The sequence below is a fragment of the Sebastes umbrosus genome, chromosome 14 (assembly GCF_015220745.1).
Source record: "Sebastes umbrosus isolate fSebUmb1 chromosome 14, fSebUmb1.pri, whole genome shotgun sequence".
Taxonomy (NCBI): domain Eukaryota; kingdom Metazoa; phylum Chordata; class Actinopteri; order Perciformes; family Sebastidae; genus Sebastes; species Sebastes umbrosus.
In genome coordinates, this window is record NC_051282.1 from 21,736,985 (window position 1) to 21,754,512 (window position 17,528).

General features: G+C 37.4%; 1 protein-coding gene across 1 annotated transcript; it reads right to left on the reverse strand.

Moving 5' to 3' along the window:
- Nucleotides 1-3,691: 3,691 nt before the first annotated feature.
- rpl19 (ribosomal protein L19) lies at nt 3,692-8,782 on the reverse strand. The gene is made up of 6 exons (XM_037793200.1): nt 8,638-8,782; nt 8,173-8,270; nt 5,815-5,937; nt 5,431-5,551; nt 4,293-4,403; nt 3,692-3,878 (listed from the first exon to the last, which is right to left on the reverse strand). The coding sequence occupies exons 1-6, from the start codon at nt 8,640-8,642 to the stop codon at nt 3,761-3,763; spliced, it is 576 nt and encodes a 191-aa protein (XP_037649128.1). The 5' UTR covers nt 8,643-8,782; the 3' UTR covers nt 3,692-3,760.
- Between the last annotated feature and the right edge of the window lie 8,746 nt (nt 8,783-17,528).

The window sequence follows — 17,528 nt, forward strand, 5'->3', positions numbered from 1 at the left end:
TCCAGCTTCTCAAATGTGATTATATGACGTGTATCCCTGTTTAACGTCATCATAAATAAAATATCTTTGGGTGTCGGTTGGGCGTCTTTTTTCCTACTATTATCTGATGTTCTTTAGACTGATTACAACCCATGACCACTGTATGTGGCTTAACCATAAGTCTTTACACATTGAGTGACAGTTTTGTACATTTTCAACAGTGTTTTTCTCTCATCAGCCCACCTGATGAGGCCTGACTGAAAAGCTTCTGGTTCCAGGAGCTCTGGGCCTGCTGATGGAATAATATCCTAGGCTTTCTCCGGCTCTGGGCCTTTAAATACAGTGTCACCTTCCACCTCGGTGCCATGGCTGTGACTGAACGGCTTCACGGGGAGGTGTGATGAAGAGGCGGGCCTGAGGGGGGCAGTGATGGGGTCATGTGGTTGAGGCACATTCCAGGGCTGCTTAGCTTGAGGCCTGGTGCCCTCGTGCCTGTTTGAACTATTACCAACCAGCATGTCTCATAATCATTCACACAACCAAAACACATAACAAATACTCTGCACACACACGCACTAAGATATCCGAGGTATATGACAAACAATCCCTTAGAGGGGCACATGCATAATTTACACATCCTGCCACGGCTGTAATGGACAGGAAAGCCCTCCATTTCAACACATTACAAATCAATCTTTAAGATCCTGAATGGAGTGGGTTATTGCTGTTTGCGTGTAGAGAAAGATATCAATTAACACATTTTTATGGGGGTTTTTCTGTGCGTGTCTGTTTGCATCAGGACATGTCAAGGAACCTCAGAAAAGTTTCTAATTACAAGGAAGTGTGACGTAATTTCCCTCGCTCCGGCTCAGGGATTTCTTAAGAGTCTGTGGTTGAAAGTGATACCAGGTAAAGTCACGTTGCATGTGTTTCAAGCAGAAATTCAGCAGAAGACAGACACTTACCGGTTACTTGCACGAACCAGCAGCAAAAATACAATGACTTTGACTCCTTATTGGCCGCTATTCTGTCTTTAAGAGGTTGTAGCAAGCTCAGTTTTCAAGCTACAGTAAAGTTACTGGTATAATATGAAACTAGAAAACCTAAGGAATCCACTGTCACCACGTCATTCTAGCTCGTTGGAAAGAACGCTAAATAACCCTAAGAAGTAGAATTTTCGATAACAAACTGGCATGGCTATTTTCAAAGGGGTCCCTTGACCTCTGACCTCAAGATATGTAAATGAAAATGGGTTCTGTGGGTACCCACGAGTCTCCCCTTTATAGACATGCCCACTTTATGATAATCACATGCAGTTGTTTTGCATTCAGCACAAATGTGTTATTTTCGCCTATTCTAAAATGTTGTATTTGAATATTTCTGTATACTGGGGTCCCTAAACAGTTTTGAAATTGCATAAATTGGGTATGACTGTAAATGAGCCTAATTGTATTCATGTGTGATGATATTAGTCCACATTGTAGCCATTTCATATAGTGAGACAATTTTTGGAAATTTGACCTCACTGTATAAAATGACTTGTTGTGACCTCTAGGATAATCACAGCCTCATGAAACTTGACAGCCACAAACTAGAAACCTAGAGCGTTCAGAGGATGAATGGCTTTCCTAGGTAGGTTGACGATAAGGGGGTTTCTGAGCAGTTTCCAGAACAGAAGTGCTCACCATCCAATCACCAAGAAATGCAGTTCTTGCAGAAATTTCTAAATGTTTTGATCCCAAATCACAGCATGGCTTTTTCTATGGTGTTCCTCAAGGTCTTGGTGTCTTAATGTGGTATTTTAGAGGGATTTTGATCATTTTTATCAATTCTCGAGTGGTAAAAAATGGTTAAATTTAGCACCAAATCTGTGTAACAAATGGTATCAACCCCAAAAATTTGCTGCAACAACTTATAAGACATAATAGAGCATGGGGATGATCATCATATAATTCTATCATAATGTTCTAAACTCTTATACACTTTTAAAATGTCATTTAATCAATTAATGATTTTATTTCTGATTTATAACTAGAACAACTTGACACACACTGCTAAGATGCATCTCAAATTAATCTTCAGGTTCTCAGCTTTCAGGTGATGTACACCACTTCTATGTGACATCTACTGTTGACCTGCTATCTCCCCCTAAAGACCCTCTGTACCCCAAATAAGAAAACCTTTAGATTTCTTTTTTTTTTAATATGGGATCATCACTTAAAGGTCTGGTCCCGACAAGATCCAGACACCATAGCTGTGAAATACAAAGTGCCAAAGTGACCTCAAGACTGTGAATTAACAGATATTTGATTCTTCAATGTCACAGGTTCTCTTCACACCTTTTTTAAGACTAATTATATCCTCGGCTGATATTTAACCTGTGGACATTTGTTTTCTCATACCAGCTGCAACCACTAGATGGCAATAAACCTCAATTACTAACTTTATTCCCACAGTGTGTCTGGTATATCTCCAAATCATTTATGAAACAGGGGAATCTTAATCTGTTTAATCAGTTAAAACATGTGGGCTTGGAGTCACTGGACAGGAAGTTAACAGAAGTGTATTTATTCCTCAGAGAGGAGGAAATTAAATTAATCATAACTGGCTTGAAATCAGAGGTCTGAGGGTATTTTTGTGAGGTTTGATAAAAAACCTCTTTGGTGACAATAAAAAGACTTAACATGTTACCAGAGGTTTTGGGGGTTTTTGATACAAAGACAGCATTCAAACTGGATTTAATATTACAAATGATAGAAAATATGTCCTAAATTCAATTTGCACAGGTTTTGTTTACCCTCCTTTCAAGATCCAAGATCAGGAAATCTGTCATTAAATTAAATTTGTTTTGAGCAGTTTTTAAAAACATTTCTCAAGCATCATCTTTGTACCAAAATAGTTTGAACATTGCATGGTGGAATTGCAAAGTAATATGCCTCTCAATGCCGTATTTTAAACGTGATGCTACTGAGTCCAGACTTTAAGTATGCCATTTTTTGTTTTCTAGCTGGTGAACATAGTGGAGTATTTAGCAGCTAAAGTGGCAAATATTTCAGGAGACGATCGAGACAGAGCTACGAGATTGACTCAAGTTTGCTAGGTGGACCAAACATGCTCTAAAATTTGATTTTTATCATCTGTAAATAATGCATTTTTAAATTATATCTAAAAAGTAAACATTTCATTTGTTTGAAAAATGGGGAGGGAAAAAAAGTTTGTGGCAACAGACAATTTGACCCCACTAAAGAGCAAACAAAAGAATCAAACTAATGAAAGTTACATGAGGTTAAAGCCTCGGAACACCCACAGGTGTTTTCAGTTATTCTGGCTGATTACACCTCTTCTCAGGACTGTGTGAACGTGTATAAATTGAGTGACATCTTCCTGAAACTCCGGTTAACTTTGTTGCAAATTGCACCTTTATCATTCTTATTGGTAGATGAAGATTTGTGACCTAATAAATTTCCATCAAAGCTTCGACCCACCTTCAACCTGAGAAGAGGTCTAATCAAACAGATTAACTGAAAACACCTGCGAGTGTGTTCAGGGGCTTCAAGAAAGAGAAATGTGTCTAAAATGCATTAATATTTGACCATTAGTTGTCTCATAATCACTAGAGGTGTTATCCCTCCAGCTTTTTACAACCAACCAATTATTCCCTGCTAATATCAGGTATTTACTTCATGAGGAAAAGAAAGAACAGGAGATATCAGTGTCTTTATGTACACTTTTATTGTCAGCTTGACCGGTGGCAGGGTCAGGCAGGATGGACAGAACCAGATTACTTCTTGGTCTCCTCCTCCAAGGTCTTGATGATCTCCTCCTTCTTGGCCTGGAGACGCTCCTCTCTGCGCTTGCGGGCCTCCTTCGTTTTGGAGCGACGAGCCTCGGCCTGATCGCTGTAGAACAGACAGATAGGTGTTCATATAGTGTGCAATCAAAATCCTCTTCGACTATCAATACACGCTTAAACATCAACCGATTAAAACATGTTTAAAAGTAAATCCAATGCATGTGAACTGGTTTCAAATGTACTTCAGGTTATGATTGTTAGATTAGTTTTGTTTTATGTGGACCGGGAGACCACCAAAATATTTCAGTTCACCAAGACACAACACAATAAAACAAATGAATATTCAAGTATTGTGATGACAAAATATACACCTCTTCCTCTAAAATGCTCATTCATGTTATGGGCCTTACTGTCCCATATGAAGGCGTCTAATTCCAACACTTTCTCAGGATAAATGCAGCTCAAACTGCCTCTCAGTGAACCTGAACAAAACAGAGCTTAAGTTTGGTTTGAGACTTACGACAGGAGCTTCTTGCGAGCCTTGTCTGCCTTCAGCTTGTGAATGTGTTCCATAAGGATGCGCTTATTCTTGAACACATTACCCTTGGCCCTCAGATAGAGGCTGTGGTACCTGAGAGACAGAAGGGGGGGGGAGAAGCATTGAGTTATTACCAGAAAACACAAACCGCTTGTAGGGCTGGGCAATATATTGACATTATATCGACATCGTGAGAGGAGACTAGATATCACCTTAGATTTTACATATCGTTATATGGCATAAGTGTTTTCTTCTTAAGCTTTACCTGGTTTTAAGGCTGCGTTACAGTAAAGTGATGTAATAATCTGAATTTACGAGACTGTTCTAGCATTTTATCATTTACTTATATCCACATTACTGGTGATCATTTATCCAAAATTTCATTGTGGAAATAATTTGTGAAAGCAGTAGTAGTCGACCCTACAATATCGTTGCAATATTGATCCAAGTATTCGATCAAAAATATCGTGAGATGTGGTTTTCTTCATATCACCCAGTTTAAAGTCTGTAATACCAGCTCTGTTAACAAACTTCACTGAGCTCAATTAATGATTTGCAAATACCTTCAGAGGTCTGTTTAGTGTAAATTAAGACTAGTGTCACAACCACAAATTAACCAGTATTAACAACAGTATACCTATCAGAATGTAGGTTTATGTGGCTAAATGTTCTCACCAGAAAACCAGCTATATTAAAAACTAGGGCTGGTCTTGACCAAAGAAATTCTTACTGAAATAACACTCGATTAGTTGATCTAATCAACAGATCTGTAAAACTGAGTTTCTCCACAAAGAATCACACAAAAGCATCACTTTAAAACTTGTGTTTACCAGAGATGTACTCATTTAGTTTCTTAGAAATAAGTCATTGAGCATGAAAAAAGCATTAAAAACGACTAATCGACCAAAGAAATCTTAGTCGACTGAGACCAAAACAACCGACTGGTCCACTGGACTGAGAGGGGGCAGCCCTATTAAAAACATAGGCTTAAGTATAAAAGCAATTCTAGAAATGTTCAACTAAAACCTTAAGAAAATAATAATGATAATAAAATAATGCCAAGAGAGAGTGGCCACATCAATATGAGCAGAAACAACCAGTGAAGATGTCCTGAACCTACATGTGCCTGTCGATCTTCTTGGACTCCCTGTAGCGACGCAGAAGACGACGCAGGATCCGCATGCGGCGCATCCAGGACAACTTCTCTGGCATACGGGCGTTGGCTGTACCCTTTCTCTTACCTGGGAAAAGGGATTAATAAAGTGTGTTAACTTTACTGGACACATTGATCTTCATCATCCAGGTAGTAAAATGTCTAGTAAGATTCAATCATTCTACGAGATTAAATATTTGAAAACATTTCACTGTTACTTCATTTCACTCATGTATGGATCAATTTAAAACTTGTTAGAAGTTTACTCATTCATAAACATAATCTGCGCCGTAACTTCGCCATCTTTACACGCTTTCCTCTAAGAAGTCAAAAGTGGCGGTTGAAACTTACCAGTTCCCATGTGTCTTCCCTTGCGACGTGCCAGCGTGTTCTTGCGGCAGCGAGCGCGGGAGTGGACCGTAACAGGTTTACGAATGATAAGACCATCCTTCACTAGTTTACGGATCTGCTGACCTGAAGACAGAAAGAAACACGTAAGCTACAGGGATGCACTGAATCATCAGCAAAAACAAGCAAGAAACTATCATCAGCAATGTGGACATTATTACCAAACAAGCAGTTCAGGAAGTGTGTAACTTATATTTTACGGAGCTGTTAAGACTAGGGGTGTAACGATAAATCAATATGGATCAGTATATTGATTCAATGATACAATATCATCGATGAAAATTGAAAACATCGGTATATCGTCATCTTTAAGACACGCCTTTATTTTGAAATTCACATGACACGTCTGTCACCATATCCGTATTAAACATGAGAAATGTGGCACTTTATAGTGAACAGCAGGAGGTCTATTTCTATTCTTTTTATTAAAAAATAAATGTCTGGAAGAGCGCAGTAATAAAATTGTGAAATCATATTTTCGTTGCTTTTTGTGAGCTCATAAAAACGTAACTGATTGTGTTAAACGGGGCATATGACATCACCTCATATCGATCGCAGTAACCCGAATTTAATCAAAATCGTATTGTGGCAGACTTTGTGATATCAGTGTAACGGGGTCATTATGTACCTCTATATCTTGTTCTCTGGTTGTTTTAATTACACAATTGGATCTGGTTACAGTTTATTTAGACTGGGAGAACCTCCAAACTCCAGAATATGTGAAGAAGTTCAGAGCCGCTCCTTCATTTCTTCTTCTGTGGTACTATAAATCCCTTTCGCCCCTTCCCCTCTCCCTTTTTGTACAATTATCCTGTGGGAGAGGTGGGTGTCATTTCTTTTGGCTCATTTATTATCCTAATCCATCCCATTATTTCTTGTATTGTTTTGTTATTATTTTTGTTTCCTACAGTGTTATAATGTCTATCCCAACCTGACAATATATTGATTTCAATGAACTGGCATTTAAAATAGTTTTTTTAAGAGTAAATGCTGCTAGCTTCAAGTTACAGCAGACTAAGCTAAATTCAGTTTTCTATACTGTATTCATTTGTGTAGGAACTGGAGCAGGCAGTAGATTTAACATGGAGGTTCTGTTTCTCTATGTGGTTATCAGAATAAACAAGAGGCCAACCATAAGAAGGGTCACATCAGCAAATATATCATTGTCCAATATATTGTATCGTGAAGAAACTTGCGATTTACACCCCTAGTTAAGACCTCATAATATTGCAAAAAGAGTTATTGCAAGTGTCTACTTTAAAATCACATGGGGAAATGATGTCGATATGTTGCCCGTCTCTTTATTTTGCCTGCTGTGGGATTGTCTTCTCTTTTTTTACACAATCTGGAGTGTATCATTTTAAAATTGTCAGCAAAACTTGGGCTTATGACTTAAAGGTCCCATATCGTGCTCATTTTCAGGTTCATACTTGTATTTTGTGTTTCTACTAGAACATGTTTACATGCTGTAATGTTAAGAAAAAACGTTTTTTTCCTCATACTGTCTGCCTGAATATACCTGTATTTATCCTCTGTCTGAAACGCTCCGTTTTAGTGCATTTCAACTGAATTGCAACCAAATTGCGTTGCTAGGCAACAGTTTGGGTCCATGTTTAATTCCTGTCAGCTGATGTCATTAACATACACTGCAACAGGAAATAAACTGGGACACATTAAAATGTTTATGTTTAAAACCGTGTGATGATCTAAATATTGTATATTTGTGACATCACAAATGGACAGGAATGAAACGGCTTGTTTCAAACGTACAATTTCTGAATACGGACTGTGTGTATTTCTCCATATATTGAGCGTTTTGATAGTTTAACAGTATTTATGAAGCACTTAAACCTGCTTTATAAAATTAAAGACATGAAAATCTCACTTTTTTTACAATATGGGACCTTTAAACAGTTCAACAGAAACCCTGCATTTACAAACTGTGAAAGTTGAGTTTAAAAGACAAGCATTCATCAGATATGGAGATTCTTATGAAAGATTAGTTGTATTTAAAAAAATGTAGGCTGCAGCATATTTTGATGACCATTATCAGTAATATAATAAGTCAGGATATCAATTTCAACCAGTCTTTATAAATTTGTCTCTCCAGATTCAGGTATATCATTAATGGTATTCTTCATTGACACTGCTTGATTGGATGTGCAATGAAAAAATTCAACATGTTTCTCTGCACCACTTTGACAGGCTGCTGCAAACCAACACACATTGAAACACACAACTCCTAAGAGCTGTCACATCATTATCTCAGTCTACAAGCACTGACTTGGTGCCTCTACTTACGGGAGTTGGCGTTGGCGATCTCATTGGTCTCGTTGGGGTCCAACCAGACCTTCTTCTTGCCACAGCGCAGGACGCTGGAGGCCAACCTCTTCTGGAGCCTGCTCCAAGAAACACACACACACACACAAACACACATAACCCCGGTTAAACAAACACTTCACAATTACACTACCAGCGTGTACTGCTACGGACACGTGTCATGACTGTAACGTTGGCAACTAAACAGCCGTTACACAGCTAACGGTCCACAGCTGGCCGGTTGGCAACATGGCTTCTCCAGTCTGGCTACATCGTGTCACACAGAGACACGTAAAAATGAGGTTTATGGTGTATGAATTAGGTTTAAACTTCTTGTAGCGATGGAGATTAAACTCGTGTGTCTTATTGAAGTGATGTGGGGTTAATACGTGTGCGTTTTCACAGTTAAATGATGAGTTTTATTGAGCTATCAGACGACGGTCCTACCTCATGGCTGCTACTTCAGTCGGAAAAGGAAGGCTTGGAGAGACGGACTGGAAGATACCATTATGAGAGGAGAGTCCATCTCTAAACACGAAACAACTCTTTGTTTGTCCAGACCACACCGGACATTATTAACACCGTAGACATTACGTATTTACACTTATTTAAAGATCAAACTAATAGATTGATACAGATATAGGTTATCTTGAGTTTATTTTAAAAGTTTAAATCGCTGATCCCCCTCTCTCGTAAAATAATGGTACTGATCAGTGTTTTTGCAATGCATTATGGGTGAAGTTGGGTGCATTCTGCTGTTTAACCACATGGGGGCGCTGTTGACTCCGGTAAAAAAACTAACCAGATTATGTTCATTGTTTAGGGATATTTATATTATGTTATAAATATATATTAAACACAAAAAACATTACTACTACTAATAATAATAATAATAATACAAATTATACAAATTGTCAATATTTGTGTTTTAAATATGGAATGCACCCAGTAATATGTGTTATTGTGTAATGTGTAATTTGATTGTAGTGTGATTATATTTTGTATTAATAATCTGAATCTGTAAAGTAACTAAAGTTGTCAGATAAATATAGTGGAGTAAAAAGTCTAATATTTCTCAGTTCAGTAGAAGTAGAAAGTAGCAGAACATGGAAATACTCAAGTAAAGTAGAAGTACCACAAAATTGTATTTAAGTACTTAGTTACATTCCACCACTGAGTACATTTTATACTGTTGTGTTTTTCAAGGAATTATTTACTCTTCCTGTTGCAATAAAATAATTGTTAAATGTTTAACTGCAAAGTAGTAATGTGTTTTTGATACCTTCACTTTTTTTGCATTAAATCATACCGGGATGTTTGCTGAAATTGATTGGATGTGACACAGCCCAACCAAGAAAAATGTCCACCAGCCGCCACTGATTATGTGTAATATTTGTACACTGATGACCAATAGACCATAGACTAAGCTTCTGGAGTTACCCTGCACTATATTCAGTTTTATTATTCTCAAAAATGATTGTTTGTGTGACCTAAATTCTGCATCATATAGAACCTATGAGTGCTAAATGCTTTCTAGACTGACAAAAAATGATGGCAAATGTATTTTTTGTATTTATTTAAATTTATATGAATAAGTATGTTGTTTTTATCTATTCTCTGATAAAATTTCTATCATAAAGCTTATGCTGCTTTCTTTAACAAGACAGAAGAAGAGTTTGAGTTCCAGAAATATTGCACAAAAAAGAAGCATCTTCATACAATCTAAACTGTAAGTGACGCACCGTGAAATTCAGCCTATTAAGGGTGTGAAAGACACCCATAACGAATAATTAACAGTATAAAATTAACTGTAACAAGTTTTGCGACAAGTTGACGTCTTAAATATGCAGCTTCAGGAAATAAAAAAAAATAAAAAAAACTTTTGAGAACATATAAAGAGATTAGGAAACTTTAATTGTTTCTATTAAAAACAAAAGCTGATTACAATGAGTGGTTTAGTATTAAAAATAGCCAAATGATACATCACCATCTGACATGGCTACTTATTAAGGTTGCCACTGTTGCATCCTTGGCTCTCCTGCAGCAGCCCGTCACCACGGCAACGCTGCACGCTCACAGTGTGGGTGCACGAGGAGCACTTGTGTGACTTCTTCACCTCAGGTTACCCAGAAATACAAACTGAAATCATTGTCTCCAGGCAAAGTATAACCCAAAGTACTGTATCACCTCCTACCACAGCTTCGAGAGACACCGCTCTCCTCTCTGCACAAAAATATGATTAAACCTTGAGGATGTTGGACTATATGTTGGGCTACTGGGGAGGAGGGTCACTAATGTGTCTGGAGTAGCATGCCTTTTGTGGTCCTAAACTGTACTTTTCTAAATATTGTATATTATACTTTTGTTTCATACCTCTGTGATTTGGTAATAATCAATTACTCCATTACAAACCAATACAACTTCCTCACATTGAATATGTTTACACACACATTAGTATCCTGATTGTTTTGTCTTATCTTGTTTACACAGAACATGAGAAACTTCTTCATATTCATGCATACATAACCCGAACAATATCAAGGTTTCTGATCATCTATGTCTTGATTCCTAAACATCTCATTTCAGTACCAACAGAGAATGAGAAACCTATAAAGGTATTATATGCCAAAGTATCCTATTGGAACACTCCAGCAAGCATATCCAGGTTTCTCAAAACCAGGATGTGATGTTTCCACGTGCAACACATAACCAGGATACTCATAAACATGCATGGAAACCTGTTCAATATGATGGATAAACTGCAGTGTCACCTTGGGTACAAACAGCAGCACATTCTGGCTAAGTTTGTGCTGTGCAGGCAGGAACAAAAATAGTCCCTCCTCCACAGATTTTTAACGTTGCTTATTTGCAATGCAAACAGCTGATTAGCACTGTCAGGGTGCCAAAAACCAATTATTTCAATTTGGAATGAAGCTTCAAATTGATTAGTGAATGAATGCACAGAGGTGTGTTGTGCAAGGTGTGCAGTGCAGATGTAGAGTAGGTGCAGTTAATCCTTCATTTCATATACAGATTTTTTTGGGTATATTTTTATGAATTAATAAGAACTGTTTAAGCCAGACTTGTTGATTAATTAAACCCAAACGCCACTAATTTCTTTAATGCATTAATGCAATTTGAAATTTTTCAGTTGTAGCTAGCTTGAAGCCAGAGTGAAGATACTGGCATCATATGAAACAAGAAAACCTAAGAGATCCATTGGTACCAACCATGCCATACCAGCTTGTTGGGAAGGAGGTAAAATAACGCTCATGCAAAATTTTGGTGACGAAAAATGGGCATGGCCATTTTCAAAGGGTGTCCCTTGACCTCTGACCTCAAGATATGTGAATGAAAATGGGTTCTCTGGGTACCCACGAGTCTCCCCTTTACAGACATGCCCACTTTATGATAATCACATGCAGTTTCGAGAAGGTCATAGTCAAGTCAGCACACTGACACACTGACAGCTGTTGTTGTCTGTTGGGCTGCAGTTTCCCATGTTATGATTTGAGCATATTTTGTATGGTAAATGCAGTACCTGTGAGGGTTTCTGGACAATATTTATCATTGTTTTGTGTTGTTAATTGATTTCCAATAACAAGTATACATACATTTGCATAAAGCAAGCATATTTTCCCACTCCCATGTTGATAAGAGTATTAAATTCTTGACAAATCTCCCTTTAAGGTACATTTTGAACCAAAAAAATAAATGTGTGATTAATTTGCAATTCATCACAATTAAATATTTTCATCAACTGACAGCTCTAACTTTAAAAAAATACAAATTTTGTTTGTCAAAATGTATTGGTTTCCTTCACTCTGCTGACACAGTAAATGGTATAGAAGTCACTGAAAGCAGCACTAAGCCTGAAGTCTCTCCTTACCATCAGTGACTTTGAGCCTCGACTCAGTCCGGCGATGAGAGGAGTAGCAGCAGGATGACATTCTGGCGGGGTCAGATGGGAACTGCAATCACATTTGCAGGGTCCTTTAATGCTGAACTCATCAGGGTGTTCATGGTGGTGCACCTCTACTGCTGTCCTTCACTAAAGTGTTTATGAAGTAGACAACTCTCATCAAATCATGCCTATCCAGAAGGAGAGAAAACATACAAGACAGATGAGAGAATGAATAAGATATCGAGGCGTATTTATTATATAATCCTGACCTATTCACCGCAAAAAATTGCAAAGAAGAGCATCCGCTAAATGTGAAACATGACTGTCCATCCACTCATTTACTTATTGCAACAGCACAGAAGATGAAAAACGTTGACAGCTGAGGACAAACTGAACCTCTGTGTCCTCCTGCTGCACATTATGTTTTTTTCCTGGAGACAGATGTCGAGCAGCTGCTGCAGGAGGAGAGTCACAGTGACTCGATCATCATTTTGAGAGTACACCATGCTTCTGTTCCTCTGTTGTAACCATCAAGGCTTCCTCCCACTGAGGTAACCACCTCACCGGAAGTATGAGCTGCAGTCACAAAGGATGATCTTGTGGGCGTTTAATCCAACGCCATCAGCTCTGATCACAACGTCACAGAAGGAGTTTGTTGCCACAGACTAACAGGCATGGAGATAACGTGGAGGCGGATGAATCTTCCCTTGTTTTTTCAGGTTTACTCAATCAATGGATATGATATCATCGATGAATTCATCTTTTTCACAGACGTGTTTCAATAGCCGAGCAATTGTGAGCATCAGCACTTTAACTTACGTCATTCACTGTACGCTGAGAAGAAATATGAATAGTTATTATTGTCTTTAACTATTTAAAGGTCCCATATCGTGCTCATTTTCAGGTTCATACTTGTATTTTGTGTTTCTACTAGAACATGTTTACATGCTGTAATGTTCAAAAAACTCTTTATTTTCCTCATACTGTCTGCCTGAATATACCTGTATTCACCCTCTCTGTCTGAAACGCTCCGTTTTAGCACATTTCAACGGAATTGCAGAGGAATTGCATTGCTGGGCAACAGTTTGGGTCCATGTTTACTTCCTGTCAGCTGATGTTATTTACATACACTGCAACCGGAAATAAACTGGGACACATTAAGAATGTTTTTGTTTAAAACCGTGTAATTTTCTAAATATTGTATATTTGTGACATCACAAATGGACAGACGGCTTGTTTCAAATGCACAGTTTCTGAATACGGGCTGTGTGTATTTCTCCGTATATTGAGCGTTTTGATAGTTTAACAGTATTTATAAACCACTTAAACCTGCTTTATAATATAAAAGATGTGAAAATCTCACTTTTTACAATTTGGGACCTTTAAAGGCAGAATCTGCATTTTTTTTTTACCACATAAATTTAATATGCTAACAACTTAAGATGGTTTATTTGTTTTGTATTATTTGTAATGTATGTTGTTACTCATGAAGGACCTGTCCACATATTTGAGTGTGATAGCAGGTTGAATTTTTTTTTATTTTGTTCGGTTATTGGGTCATTTTCTACGTCCATTTTCACAGTTTTAACCTATAGGGATACATATTTTAGCCTACTTTTTAGTTGTAGGTGCACAGAGCCACCCTTATGGATTTCATCCATATTTAACTTTTGATGTTAAAGGTCCCATATTGTAAAAAATGAGATTTTCATGTCTTTTACATTATAAAGCAGGTTTAAGTGGTTTATAAATATTGTTAAACTATCAAAATGCTCAATATACGGAGAAACACACACAGCCCGTATTCAGAAATTGTGCATTTGAAACAAACTGTTTTGGATGGATTTCTGTCCATTTGTGATGTCACAAATATACAATATTTAGACCATTTCACAGTTTTAAACGTATAAATTCTAAATGTGTCCCAGTTTATTTCCAATTGCAGTGTATGTGAATAGCATCAGCTGACAGGAAGTAAACATGGACCCAAACTGTTGCCTAGCAACGCAATTCCGTTGCAATTCCCTTGAAATGCACTAAAACGGAGCGTTTCAGACACGAGGGTCAATACAGGTATATTCAAGCAGACAGTATGAGGAAAATATATATATTTTTTTAACATTACAGCATGTTAACATGTTCTAGTAGAAACATAAAATACAAGTATGAACCTGAAAATGAGCATAATATGGGACCTTTAATGTTGTTATGTAATCCCAGTTGGCAACATTTATTTTTGCTGCTGGGGCCCCTGACAACAACTCACCCAGGGGCCTCAAACTGTACATATCTATAATTCCTGGTATGTTTCAGGGCCCCAGTAAAGCTCTGCCCCGCCTAAACATAATCCCCCCACCCCCTGGGTCCACATTATATCAGTTATATCTATAGAGCAGGGGCCCTGGAACTGGTCCCTGGAGTTTTTGTGTGTTTTTACACAAGGCCACATCAGCATGAAGATGAGCCTTCAGACAGTGAACCTCACTGCTGCTGCTGCAACAAACTAACTGTGAAACTGAACTATACTCTCTGTCCCCCCCATTCCAGTCCTCCAGGACCTCTCTGGTCTCTGGTCTCTGGATTCCCGGTGTGGAGACCAGGTCTGACAGTCTGGTCTGTCCACAGCCTCCATCATCAGCTCTGTTGTTCTCCCATCAATCGATGAGTGAAGGTGGGGTCTGTTCAGTGGGGCGTGGACCTCGGCTCCCAGCTGGAGTCTGTCGAGCGCTCACAGGAGACAGAAAGGACGTCAAGACGGAGACAGCAAGACAGAGACATACCGGTAAGAAGAGGAGTCTGCCTTCAAAATAAAAGCATGTGTTTTTTTTAGAATATTTTATTTTCAAGTTTTTTAGATAACCAAACATACAAAACACAAACTCACACAAACATGGCTCCAATTTTATTTTCATATTTTTTTAGTTATAAAATATAAAATAAATAAATATACAAATAAATCAATATACAAATAAATATACAAAACATACAGAAATACAAACTCACACAAACAAAACAATATTAATTGCACATCCAGTGTCAATTAAGAGACCCAATTAATGTATATTGTTTTAAGCTGATTAAGACATAGCATACCTGAATCTGGAGAGACAAATATAAAAAGACCTGTTGAAATTGAAGCAACAGAAGTCAAGATATCCTGACTTATTATATTACTGATAATAGTCATCACAATATGCTGCAGCCTAGTTTTTTTTTTAAAATACAACTAAATAGCGTCTTTCATAAGAATCTCCATATCTGATGACTGCTCATGTCTTTTAAACTCAACTTTCACAGTTTATAATTAGGGATGTCTATCCACCAGGAAACTAGTAGTCGATACCACTAGCAGTGATTTATTTTCAAATTATTTAGTTAACCAAATATACAAAACATACAAAACACAAACTCACACAAACATGGCTCAAAATTCCCTCCCTATCGCACCCACATACAAACTGAAAAAGAACCATACTCAATAGGAGTAGGCTAGTTAACGATCAATTGAATTAAAAAGGATATAAAAAAAACAAATTAAATACACAAATAAAGAAATCATAAATAACGAGATGCAGTGTTTTGACTTATTCAGATGACCAATGATGTATCAAGTCTGACAATTTTGTTATATCAAATCCGATATAGGTGTTGGTAAGGAGTCCATATAGGTTAAATAGGGTTGCCAAATCTTCAGAAAGATGTTGTATTCATTTCTCAGAGTATATGTGATCTTTTCAAGTGGAATGCAGCTGATCATTTCCAGAAGCCATCTAGATATGAGGAGATAAAGCATGTGTGTTTGAAGACGTGTGTGTTGTAACCTGTTAGGCTACTTTTACTTTTGATATTACGACTATAACGACTAATATTTCCATCACTATTGCTAAATCATTATTAACTAGGTGTTGTAGCCCAATAGTAGTAATAACGTATAATAGTGTAGGCTATATATAATAAACGTGTGAAAAATCAGTAGGCAAAGGACAAAATAACGTTGACATTATTTGTAAAAAATGAATGTCAGGGCCGGAGTCTCTGCTCCTCTGCCTGCCTGCCTGCCTTCACTCAGCTCGCTCCACCTCACGTGCATGCGCGCACACTCCACACTGCAGAAGAGATAGTTTAGCTCTGAGAATATCTAGTGAATGTACAGTGGATGTTTGTGCAGAAATAACTGCTCGCTCACATTCAGTTAGCGCGTGCACACGGGCGAGCACGAGCAACAGGACGCTGACTTTCATTGACTTAACGGCCACATGTGTCGCTGTTACAACCAATTTCTGATTCTTACAAACAGTCCCTTTAACTTTGACAGCCCTAGTATTAATATATGTGTGTAAATGTTGGGAACGTTATATTATATTATTTATTAAGATATAGGTCTTTCTGATAAATGTTTTTGTCATTGCTTCGTCATGTGTGACTGAGGCTGACTGTTTTTTTTTTCCAACATATTTTTATTATTTTCAGAACAGAAGGCTCACAGCAATGTTATGTTCAACAGTTATTCTATACAGTCAGACCACCCCACCCTCCCCCAAAACCAATAAATAAAAATAAATGAATTATAAAAATGGGTGAAAAGGGACATTTTACATAAAATAACAGTGGTTAAACTGACCGTAAAAATAAATATATATATATATACACATACATACCTACATATACATACACATATACCTACATACCCATACATAAAAATAAATACATAAAAGAAAAAAAAAAAAGAGAGAAAAAAGAAGACAATAAAAATAGCAGATAGTATCTCATAGAGTAAAGTATATTGTCCTCAGACTCTCATGAATGATAAACGGTGATCCTAGAAATATATTTTATGTTTTACGTGGCACTAGGCATAATTTGCTTCCACCCTGAAGGGTATTGGCCTTTCAACAGAGTGTGTTTGAGCTCTGATGGTATATAGTCCAGGACGGGGTTCCAGATCTTAATAAATGAGCCCTCAACACCCCTAAGGACTGCACTCATCCTTTCATGTGGCAGTACGTTGAAGATCTCCCTATACCAGAAAGTTACTGTGGGTGGAGTGTCTTTCACCCATTTTAGCAGGATGCATTTACGAGCAAGGAGTAGAAGTTTGTCTGCTGACTGTTTTTTAAAGACCAACATTTGTTTTATTTATTTTTTATTTATTGTTTCTATTATTTATAGAAACTGAGTTTTTCATATACATTTACTTTGGATAGACAGTAGGAAAGTCATAGAAGGGCTTATGTTTTCTAAATGGTTATTTTAAGAAAAACAATTAACCACGTATTCATCATGTAAAATCAATCAGACCCTCCCAGTTTGCTTCACTATTTATTTTAACCTTTTTAAAGAATTTTATTTTGAAATAAGTAACCGGATGTGTGTGTGCGTCATTCCTCAGCCTTTATTCTAATGATAAAGCCTGGTGCGCCAGTGTGTAACGCTA

Bases quoted from the DNA above. Each gene is read 5' to 3' on its own strand.
- rpl19 (XM_037793200.1), bottom strand. The intron at 5,552-5,814 runs GTAAGTTTCAAC...CCCTTTTCCCAG, and splicing joins GGGAAGACACATGGGAACTG to GTAAGAGAAAGGGTACAGCC. The intron at 4,404-5,430 runs GTAGGTTCAGGA...TCTGTCTCTCAG, and splicing joins AAGAAGATCGACAGGCACAT to GTACCACAGCCTCTATCTGA.